The sequence below is a fragment of the Temnothorax curvispinosus genome, unplaced genomic scaffold (genome assembly GCF_003070985.1).
Source record: "Temnothorax curvispinosus isolate PA1 unplaced genomic scaffold, ASM307098v1 QBEX01017741.1, whole genome shotgun sequence".
NCBI lineage: Eukaryota > Metazoa > Arthropoda > Insecta > Hymenoptera > Formicidae > Temnothorax > Temnothorax curvispinosus.
Genome location: NW_020227521.1, coordinates 1 through 10,554, shown reverse-complemented (window position 1 = coordinate 10,554; position 10,554 = coordinate 1). Strand labels below are relative to the sequence as shown.

Below are 10,554 nucleotides of genomic sequence, written 5' to 3'. Positions count from 1 at the left end.
GTTTTTTTTGTATGTATAAAAAGGATATTACCTCCTTATTGTTAGGAAATTTTTTATACAAGTAATTTAACCAATCTGCAGTATTAATGCTTTTAAATCCAAAATTATTAAAATAAGATTTAAGAAATGGTTCGAATAATGTGGGTCCTCCTAACATATTCTCTAGATGACATAAAAGAAAATATCCCCTTTCGTATGGCACATATTTAGTGACGTCAGGTGACGAATCTTTCAAATTAGGTAATAAGCATTTTAGCAAAGCAACATTTGCGGGTTCTTGGACCTACAATACAATTTACAGTATTTACACAATACAATTTCAGAAAATAGTCCAGAAAGAATTCAGGAACTGGATGTGTGTTTATAATTCATACAATGTAAAATATTGTCAATTGATAACATTATATATTACTTTATTTCTTTATCTAATCAAAGTTAATATCTCACCAAACTATTCAGGTTCTTTAATCCCTCCCTTTGAAGAAAGACATCTATACCATCATGATATAAAATTGTGCGCATGATTTTTCTCGAAATAAAAATGCTGAAACTCTTATTTAACCACAAATGTTCATAATTGCAACATGTAACTAAATTTCCTGCCCAGATCTGTGAGATGTTCCGAGCTAGTAAATAACCGACATAAGAACGATCTCCGTAAATTAGAAACGGTGAAATAAATATCATACATGGACATTCTATTTCGAAATGGGCGATACTTGGTGGAAGCAGGCATATATCGTATCTACCTGGAGATATATTATTTGAAATGTAATAACAAAAACCAATGGAAAGATTGAACTGCAAATTCGAGTGTTATTTTTACATCCAGAAACATCTAAAAATGACTCATTTAACTGACGCTTTTTTTACATGCTCCTTTATGTGTTAAATTACGTCATTTAACACGCATAAGCATAAAATTAAAAGTTAATACGTTCAATCGTGTTAAATGATGTGATTATAAACGGCAAGAAATGCGTAAGAAGGAGCTCCAACTAAAATAACACACTTGGGTTTGCAAAGTAACAAACAAAAAAACAAAAATTTATTATACGTATAAATTTTAATAAACATATCAAAATAATTTTAAAAAAATTACAAAAATTTAAATTTAATTCAATTCAAATAAATAATATTAAAAAATTTATGTACTTTACCCCACACGTAAGATCCACATAAACGTTCGGTAAACTGCAACATTTCTTTAATTATGGTGGAAGGAAAATCATTTATATATTTAGTCTTGAAAATGTATTCTTCGGCAAATATATTCATTTCTTTGTTAAGTTCTTTTTCCTTTAGTAAGCCCACAGCAATAATCACCGCATAAGATGGTACAGATATGTATTGACGGAATTTATATTTATCTAGTTCCGGATCCTTCCTGTCTACTTCAAGCGAAAGTGCAGACATTAGAACTCTATAATTTTTTGGTACTGAAATCTAAAAAATGAAACATACGAATAACAAAATTAAATTGATATATTTTATTTCAATTTAACTGAAGCAACTTCTAAGAAAATTTAGGCATTTAATTATATTTTAAACATCTAATTTTTATTTTTTTTTTACTAATGCAGTTTATCTCGTCGCAAATTTTTATTACTTTTATCAATAATGTCAGTAGTAATTAATCAAATGTCATTGATTTTATGTAAACAAATAAATGTTAGGAGCATGCAAATACCACCTGTGTTTAAATTCTTACCGTAGCAGAGTACGTAAATTTGACAGATGGGGTGTCTTGGCAAGGAAACCACGATCTAGCGTTAATTAGCTAAAAATAATAGAAACTTTTATATAATTTATGTTGATGTGAGAAAATGTCTTTGTTTAACCAATTTACCTTGTTGTTAGACAGTAGAAAGGGATGTTTACCATCGGCAGTTTGCTTTGGTGTTAGCCAATATAATGCACGAGAGTCTTCACGTGTTTCATATTCAATTTGTATTTTACATCTGAAAGTATTGTAGACGTATTCAATTCATACATTAATAAACTTTTAGTAAATATATTTCTTTAAAAATATTTTATATTTACTCAGGGTTATCAGTGCCAATAATTGATGGCAAATCTACGCGAATTGCATTTCCAAAGGCAGAATTAGTTTCATCAATATGACGATGTAAAACTGTTCCATCAAGCGCGTTTGTGACATGTCCTATATCAAGTCCGAGGTTATCTAAAATCTAATTGTTCGATATTACATATTAATAAAACCTGCAGTCAAAATTTTTACTCGATATGAAAGGAAACATCTATATATACTCACTATCCGATTAATTGAAGGTTTTCTTTCTATTGTCAAAATCACTTTTCCTTTAAGAACTTTTTGATCAAAATCCACAGTCAATTTTAAATGAGTATGGGTTATACGTGCTTCTTCTAATAATCATCAGAAAGATACAGAATAATAAAATATAAGTAATAAATAATTATATAAATATATAAATGTAATGAGCAATAAATATACGAAACAAATGACATATTGTAATTAAAATTATTATAAGTAATTGCTTGTTATTACAGCAATTACAAATAATATTTTATTTGTAAAATGCAAACAATTTTCAAACCTTTAAGCTAGATGCAATATATTTCATGCATTTAAGAATGTTGCTAGTTAATAAAAACTGTAGATAATAATTTAATTTTGAAAACTATGCGTTATTATATAGAGCTATATAAGTATATATATAGGTACGTGTAGCAGTTTCGATTTCGAACATTTATAAATTCCGAAAAAATTTCTTATTTTATTGTATTTTCTTTAAGAAAAAAGTAAATAGTATTTTTATTGTGCTTATACAACAAATTAATAATTCAAATATACCTGGATTCGAAAAAGTGTGTGGATCTCTATTATTAGTAGCACTTAGAAAATCCATTTTACAAGAGTCACGTTGTAGCCTTTTCAAGCGACTTGCAATCGCACAGAAGCAGCTAGGTGTTGCTTTTAACTTCTATCACTTTCTTTTGTTTGGCAACATATTCTATTTATTAGAATTAGAACATCAAAGTGACCGCGCGTTTTCTCGCGGATAAACATATATCCGAATCAGATACCTATAAATTTAGAAAATAAAGTTGTCATATGTAATTTTTCGATTTATGTAGAGAATATATAATTAAAGTAATATAAATACGTCTAGCAGAGCTTTACATAAATCCAAAAATTACATATGCATGGGAACTGTTTCCTTTTTTAGAATGATCGAACTCAGATGGTATTTTATCTTCCGAGGGTTATGAGGAAATTTACTAGAGTATATTTTACGATTTTATATGTCGAAATTTCGTAAATCTGTTCTTTTGTAATTCTTTACTTTTATAATTTTCAAGGTGTTGTGAAAAGAAATAAAAGGAGAGAAGCTTTCGAGAATATTTGCGCGAAATCCCAATAATGCAAAGATTTTATGAATACATGTGCGATTCCTATGTTATAAACTAAAAATCTGGTTAGATAGGTTAACGTTCCAAATGAAAGTAATATCATGGACACCGTCGAAAGTGCGGAAAATGCTAAAGAAGAATCGTGTATGAAGGCTGAAGTGGATGAAGCGAAGCCCGAGATCACACGAGTCAGTCATCAAGAATTAGTGAAGTTAACTAAGGCGACTATAGACAGTCTTGTTGAGCGCGAGCCACTGCTCTCTGGATTGCCTTCGGATGTGACAATAGAAGAACTCAAATCGCAAGTCGCAGTCGCGCAAGGGCAGGCCATAACATTGTTTTTAAACCGAGGAGAACTGCCGAAGCTCGCAGTGGTGGTAATACATTTGTATAATTTATGGCATTTGTATTCCACGATGCAATTGCATGTATCTATCACTTCGATGATAATTCATGTTATTTCAGGTACCTCCACATAACACAACGGTGCTTGATCTGAAAAAGGCCGTCAAGCGACACATGACCTTATCCTTGAAGAGAGAAAATGTCAAGAAGAAGATAAGCTGGAAGCACATCTGGAAGAAATATCATCTTTGCTTCGAAGACACTAGGCTCTCTAACGATGGAGAAAACATTAAAGCTTATGGTATTACTAATAAGGTGGAATTGCACTTCGCGAAAAGGCGTAGGGAAAAGAATAAGTTGATAAAAAGTTAACGGTATTTCTGTAATTACAACTCACGTTATAATAGTTATTTTATCTCTTTAGTATTTCTGTCAAGAAATTATTATTATTTATTTTATAGTAGTTGAGATTGTACGAATAACAATTAAATACTGTGTAAATAAAGATAAATATACTTTACAATTATATATCATATAAGCTATTATATTCCTAATGTTTTATAGGCATTAGTCTTTCGGTTTTTCTTCAGGAACAAGAATTTCACAAGCCAATCCTGGCATGCAGTCCTCCAACATGAAGCAAGTCAGCTCGAACGCGACGGACTTGTGATGATTCGTTACGACCAGCTTCTTCAAATTGATCATTCTGTACAGAGATTCCAGTCCCCTCTCGGTGATCTTCTCGCAGCCGGAGATGTCTAGGTATTCCAATTCGGGCAACTCGGCCGAGATCTTGTCCAAGCCCCAATCGTCGATGTTCTTACAGTCTTTGAGACTGAGCCACTTGAGCTTCACGAGGCCGCAGAAGTTACTCAGGCCCTCGTAATACAGATCAAACCCATTGGCGTCTGCCGCCTCAAGAACGTAGTCCATATCGTAGTGGTTAGGTAACCGATATGAACCCTTGTCGTCCCGTTCCGTCCAGTGAGCGTTACCCCTGAACTTGACCCGGCCGCCGCGATGGACGAGGAAATGAGCGGTGGCCAGATCGGCGCCCAATATCTCGTGCCTCTGTGGATCGAACGCCTGGGCGCTCTTGGAATACGCCTCCTTCTCGTGCTTGTACCATTTCGCGATATTGCCCAAGGAGAAGTCGGTCGCCTTGGGCGCGGCCGTGGGAAACCAGAAAAACGTCTTGGGCTTCTCCGGGTCGTCCCCGGCTTTTGGTACCACCGAATCGAACTCCTTCTCTCTCCATTCGTACTGTCGTTTCTCATGATCCACGCTGTAGCCACGCGCCGCCTGAGCGAGCGCGTTATCCGGAAAGTACGGACGCTCGCACAGTTGCTTACCGAGCACGAATGTAAGTCGCCTCGATAGCATTATCGGTTAAAATCTGAGTCTAACTGTCAGAGTCTCGGGCTAAAACTTCGGTCGGAGAACGATGCCAACGTGCGCGTACCGTATTCTAACCTAATCTGATCCAAGTGACTGATCGAACAGCTGATTTTGAATTCGCTCCATCAGGCCATCAGGTCCTACAGTTTGTATGTACAATGTACATAATACAATTTTTCGGAACTTGAGATAAGAATATAACCAGAAAGGTGTCTTTTCCATGTCGACTAAGAACTATATTAATCATATGTATAAATTGCAAATGAAAAGAAATCGAATGTTAAGAAATATATTAAGAAATTGAAAAAGTGTCGGTTCTCTCTCATGATGCAAATAAGAACTGGACAGGTGACGTCTTTAGATAAATTATGTGTCTGTATTGTCAATTTTATTTTGTATACCTATATTCTTGGATATAAATGTATATTTCTACTTTGTACATAAGGATTTCCGAGACCTCGAGATTGTCTCACAGCTACAAACGTTATATGAATTTATGTAAACTTATTAGGTCATTAAGGAAAGCTATAAGCAGGACATTGCACTTTTGCAGTAATGCTAGAACTAACATTACTTAAAATATGAGTCGTTATGAGTCAAGTTATTTGTACATCATAACATCCGGGGATTGATACATGCACATGTATGCGTCGCAAAGTAGGCGCTTCGCGTGTTCCGGTAAATGACGGTCGTCTGTCAATTCGGTCAAATAATTTCCTCCTTCTTCGCTCAACCAGTAAGGAAAATCTGGACATGGCACCATCTCCGGTATGTTGTATCCATTTTGTTCTCCTAGTGATAAAAGAATTTATTTTGTTAAAAATTGACAATATAATTATCTTAAGATTTAAGATTCTAAACAATAAAAGGTAATAGTGTATATCATGATAAATGCAAAATAATGATTCGATAAGATATAAAAAATATACAAAAAAAGTTATTTTATTTACATAAATGAGTGAAAGTACCTTTTCTGTCGGCCATGGAATCGAAAAAGCACCATGGTGCTTCCGAGCCAGGGCCGCATTTTACAAATGAAACGTAGTGCGAAGTTTCGATGCAGACCACCGCGGATAGCTCCAGATACAGACGCGGTACCGGACAATGTTCTTGCAGAATTGTAAACTCCATAGGTACAGTCAGCTTCTTTGGTTCATGATTCGTTCTTCGTTCATGACGATGTACCTAAGGGAAAAATCAACGTAAAATAATTTATTTTTGGATATCTTACGTTTATGGATCTATTTTATGTTTACAAACTTTTTCGAGGCACTGTGAACAGAAAGCTATGCTTTCGAGACCGACGCCGCATTGCCCGTAACACTCCTTGCACTCGAATTCTGCCAATTTGCCGCACACTGTACATTGTCTGGGTGCTGCAAAACAATATGTAAATGTTGCTTCAAATTGTTTCAGACAGAAGCGATTGCTGCAATTCGCAATGTGACATAACGATACTTAACAGTCTTCGATAATATCCGTTACGTCGAGCAGTAACGTAGGCTGTATCTTCTGATACATTTTAAATGATTTTCCAAAGCGCGGCATTTGTATGATGAGACAGGAAGGAACTTCCTTCAGTCTGATATTACTGGTCAGGAAACTCTGTTCCAGCAACTGCTGCACGGTCGGTAGATTTAAATGATCGTCCTTCTCGACAAACAACTGATAATGATAGGCGTCCTGTCCGGAGCTTAATTTGAGGAATGGTTCGGCATTCAAGATCTGGGCGACTAATGACGTTAGGAATTCTTCCGGATCTAAGTATTAGAGAGATATATTAAAAGCCATTAGTCAAGCAATTGGAAGTAAAATCTGTAATGTTTCGGAATATAAAAATAAACCTTTTTCTTCGCTAGTGAGGCCGGATACCGACGACAGTTTTTCGAGCAACGTTCTAAGCTTCATTACACGATCCGCTCTGACAAACATATTTTTTCTCAATGGATTTACAATCTCCTCTCTCAAGACCCTTTGCACTTCTTCATACTGTGGACAATCTTTTTCGTTCGGTGGGCTAAAAAGTCAATCACATAAAAACTTTTAAGACCATTACACTACTGTTATATTTGTGTAACAAAATCAATGTTTTCTTTCAAAGAGAAGTAATCCTTTTTAACCAAACATATTCGATTAAAGTAAAATCAATTACCGAAACAGGAGATTGTCAAATACGCTGGTAAATGTGAACATGCTGAAAAGAGTAGCGTCCAAATAGCACGAATTATGATGACCTTGAATACCACGATACTTCCCGCATATGCTTTCCAAGTCTCCCTTAACGGAGATAGGCCGTACTATGCCCGCGATTACGGAACTCTCCATATTGCCGAAATTGTCGTTATTTGTAAGCGCAGGCCGTTCGTCGAGCTTCGTCTGTTTGCAAAAAATATACTCATATATTCAAATATATTCACTCATTTTCATAATTAACAAACATGGCACATTAATATTGAGAAGGTAACTTATTGTACTTACGTTTTCGTAATGAGAACAGTGTTCGATGTCTGTGAATACAGCTCTGTAAGGCCTACAATGGAAATACCTGGTGTCTTTGTAAGTTCCGTCAGTACCTAAAGGATGTCCATTATCCTACGAATGACACAACGTTCAAGTTGTTTCTGTCGTTCTTCTGTAACAGTTTATTTAATAAATCCATTTCACTCACCAGCTCTACAGCTGCCATCAATTTGCCAGGACTTGTACCGGACGGTGTGCCGATCCATCGAATAACTCCATAATGGACATCAGAATCCAAAAGTACTTTCACATTAGAGCCCACCATCAAATCTCCCTTATTCTCTACCCTGTTGAATTTTTTGACTTCGTTCTTCTCGCCATTTCCTATTGCAATTAACAAATTAAGTTTGTCCTATGTCAATTGTTGTTATTCAAGTACTTGTATGCAATGCTTAAAGACAATGCATAAAAAAAGTAACCGATTACTTTTCTGATGTAAAAGTAAAATAAATATCGCGGAAAAGAAAAAAAAACATTTGAGTTAAAAGTGTAGTAGAGGTCAATTTTATCTTACTGTAATCTAACAAGCTTATGCCACGCATATCTTCTACATCACTGTACACATTTGATTCTATATCACTACTCCACTTGTGCTCCAATACAAAAATAGGAATGTTCTGCAGTTCTGCTGTCATTGTTAAACAAAAATGCAATAACTGTAGAGCTCTTTATAACCTACTGGCAGCCCTCTAGGAAGTCAGGCTAGTGCTTTGTGCTGTCTATTTTTAAATACCCTGAGCTATTATTAACCTCCCTCTATCGCACGGAGGAAATCAAAGTCCGGCACTGGCTAATTTCGTTTTAGGATTCTTAAGGGAAAGTACTGGTGGAATAAATATATTTATTGCTTTTACGACTGTGAAATTACCGCATTTAAAAAGGGCGTGATCGATGGTTTTGGTATAGTTATTAACATCATTTTCAAGATCCGATTTTCCAGCCTGATGACGGTCCTTCAGTATATTGACAGATTCTTGGTTGTTGTTCTTGTTGTCGTTAAATAAAGTAAATTGTTCTAACAGAACAGCTGGTGTACTGTCAAGCACAGATTTTTTCTTATCGTTGGCATAGTCAGTTCCTGCATTATTTTTCAAGAACGGTGCTGAAATATACAATAGTACGTAAGTTGCATGATTTAGGGCCGGTATCACAGTCTCCGATTAACGTGATTCTCCGATTAAACTCACTCTGCATCTCTTTCTAACTATCCCCCTAGAAAGAGACGAAGAGTGAGTTTAATCGGAGAATCTAGGGAGAATCACGTTAATCGGAGACTGTGATACCGGCCCTATAAAACTAATGAAAGGAACATTGATTAGTAAATGTAGATACTTTTCTCAATGCCGCAGATTGAGTCGGTTTCTTTGTAAGGTAATATATTATTTATAGTGGCTAATATTGCAGCAGCATTCCAATGTGTGGAGCTAAAATATTCTTTGGCCAATAAGGATGTTTTGGATAGTTCCTGACTTTCCTGTAACGTATATACATAATTATCCTTAACATTATTGCATTCTATATTGATATACATGTATTCATTTACTGCATTGTTAATTATATTGTAAATTTGTCTCAAAAGTCGCGCACTTTTTTTTTATCAGCCCATATTCTTTTTGTTCGTAGTTAATCAATTAATTCTTATAAAAGATACAGTATAACTTTAAGTTAAATCTTTACAACAAAACCTTGTCAAATATCCCTGAAGATTTTGAAGCTCAAGAAAGGATTAGTTACAAAATAAATTCAAGCTATACAAAATCACGAATCTTTAACGAGAGCAGCGGCAGCTAAAAAGCAGCTTGGTCAATTCACCACTAGTTCAAGGCCAAAGTAATGTCCCAATCCGAGTTTCGGCACGGGTCCGATGTATCTGACAAACGCCAGTTCTCTGGCACGTCTGTTAGCGGGGTCGGAGCAGTGCCAGACCACATCGTTCACGGACACATTTCTCATCTGTTCGCACAGAGCCTCGTCGTTCGCCAATCGTACTCTCTCCTGAGGTGACTGAACGGCGAGCAGGTACTGCCAGACCTTCGGCGACACGGGGATCAGGTCGTACTTGTGGCAACGCCATTCCGTGCCGCACCAGGTCTTAGATCCGCCGACGGTGTCGGTCACGCGCACCCTCAACACGCTCTCCTTCAAATCCTCCAGTGCTTCTACAAGCATTCCCAGACGCAACTTGTTAACGTTAACGTCGCACGCACCGAATATCCGTATCAGTACCGTGTCTTGCTTGGCAACATAGTGCTGCAGGACCCGGCGTTCCTTGCTACTGTCCTCCATGGCCCGGTGTTTGTTAAACGATCATCGCCACCGTCGAAGGAAACCTACGTTCAATCTCGTTCGTTAACGCATCACCGTTGCTGTCAAGACCTCTCCGCCTCTCGACGTTTACCCTCGTTCCCTCACTTTTCTCCGAGAATCACATGTTATCCGGCCGATAATTTTTTCCTCCTTCGAATTTTCGTATTTTTCCTCAAATTCTTTTTCCTCAATGTTACATATTTCAGATTGCCGAGCCGTTAAAAATTTACTTTATTTTATTTTATTTACATATGCGGTGCGGAGAATTCGGCGAAACTCTGGAGTTCAACCAGCAGAAGCGAACGAACGCTGTCAAACTGGCTAGAGAATTTCTCTTTTGTACGTTGCACGTACGGAGTCACGAACTCAACAAGTTATCCACTATGGACATACAAATATGAATATATCTACAAAAAGGATATGTAGTGGCAATTAATATTATTGCAAATTGCATAATTTTTTTGCAAAGCACCAATGTTTCCTTTACACTAATTGATTGATCTTATTATTCTGTACATAAAAGTGTTAAGGTACAATTAATATATGTTATTATTATTTATCTCTTTAAGAATACTGTAGACACATTTA

At 36.1% G+C, this 10,554-nt stretch overlaps 4 protein-coding genes across 5 annotated transcripts; 1 reads left to right on the top strand and 3 right to left on the bottom strand.

Moving 5' to 3' along the window:
• Window positions 1-447: 447 nt before the first annotated feature.
• LOC112467661 (leukotriene A-4 hydrolase-like) lies at window positions 448-2,891 on the bottom strand (the record flags this gene model as incomplete). The annotated part of the gene is made up of 6 exons (XM_025036362.1): window positions 2,837-2,891; window positions 2,044-2,164; window positions 1,850-1,961; window positions 1,712-1,780; window positions 1,161-1,446; window positions 448-749 (listed from the first exon to the last, which is right to left on the bottom strand). Coding segments are annotated over exons 1-6 (945 nt in total), but the record flags the coding sequence as incomplete, so codon positions are not given.
• Window positions 2,892-3,291: 400 nt separating this feature from the next.
• LOC112467664 (U11/U12 small nuclear ribonucleoprotein 25 kDa protein) lies at window positions 3,292-4,216 on the top strand. Its single transcript, XM_025036367.1, has 2 exons — window positions 3,292-3,773; window positions 3,862-4,216. Exons 1-2 carry the CDS (start codon window positions 3,498-3,500, stop codon window positions 4,111-4,113), a joined length of 528 nt encoding a protein of 175 aa, XP_024892135.1. The 5' UTR covers window positions 3,292-3,497; the 3' UTR covers window positions 4,114-4,216.
• Window positions 4,217-4,219: 3 nt separating this feature from the next.
• Window positions 4,220-5,294, bottom strand: LOC112467663 (distal membrane-arm assembly complex protein 2). Its single transcript, XM_025036366.1, has one exon. The coding sequence runs from the start codon at window positions 5,122-5,124 to the stop codon at window positions 4,309-4,311; it is 816 nt and encodes a 271-aa protein (XP_024892134.1). The 5' UTR covers window positions 5,125-5,294; the 3' UTR covers window positions 4,220-4,308.
• Window positions 5,295-5,505: 211 nt separating this feature from the next.
• Window positions 5,506-10,266, bottom strand: LOC112467662 (ubiquitin carboxyl-terminal hydrolase CYLD). Of its 2 annotated transcripts, XM_025036365.1 has the most exons (12): window positions 9,886-10,266; window positions 9,472-9,840; window positions 8,992-9,133; window positions 8,528-8,761; window positions 7,808-7,983; window positions 7,618-7,731; window positions 7,292-7,515; window positions 6,984-7,156; window positions 6,603-6,899; window positions 6,400-6,515; window positions 6,108-6,324; window positions 5,741-5,931 (listed from the first exon to the last, which is right to left on the bottom strand). In XM_025036365.1, the coding sequence occupies exons 1-12, from the start codon at window positions 9,943-9,945 to the stop codon at window positions 5,741-5,743; spliced, it is 2,313 nt and encodes a 770-aa protein (XP_024892133.1). In that variant the 5' UTR covers window positions 9,946-10,266. The 2 variants fall into 2 exon arrangements, with proteins under 2 accessions (XP_024892132.1, XP_024892133.1); XM_025036364.1 differs by having other exon boundaries at window positions 5,506-5,931; window positions 9,472-9,945.
• Window positions 10,267-10,554: the final 288 nt, after the last annotated feature.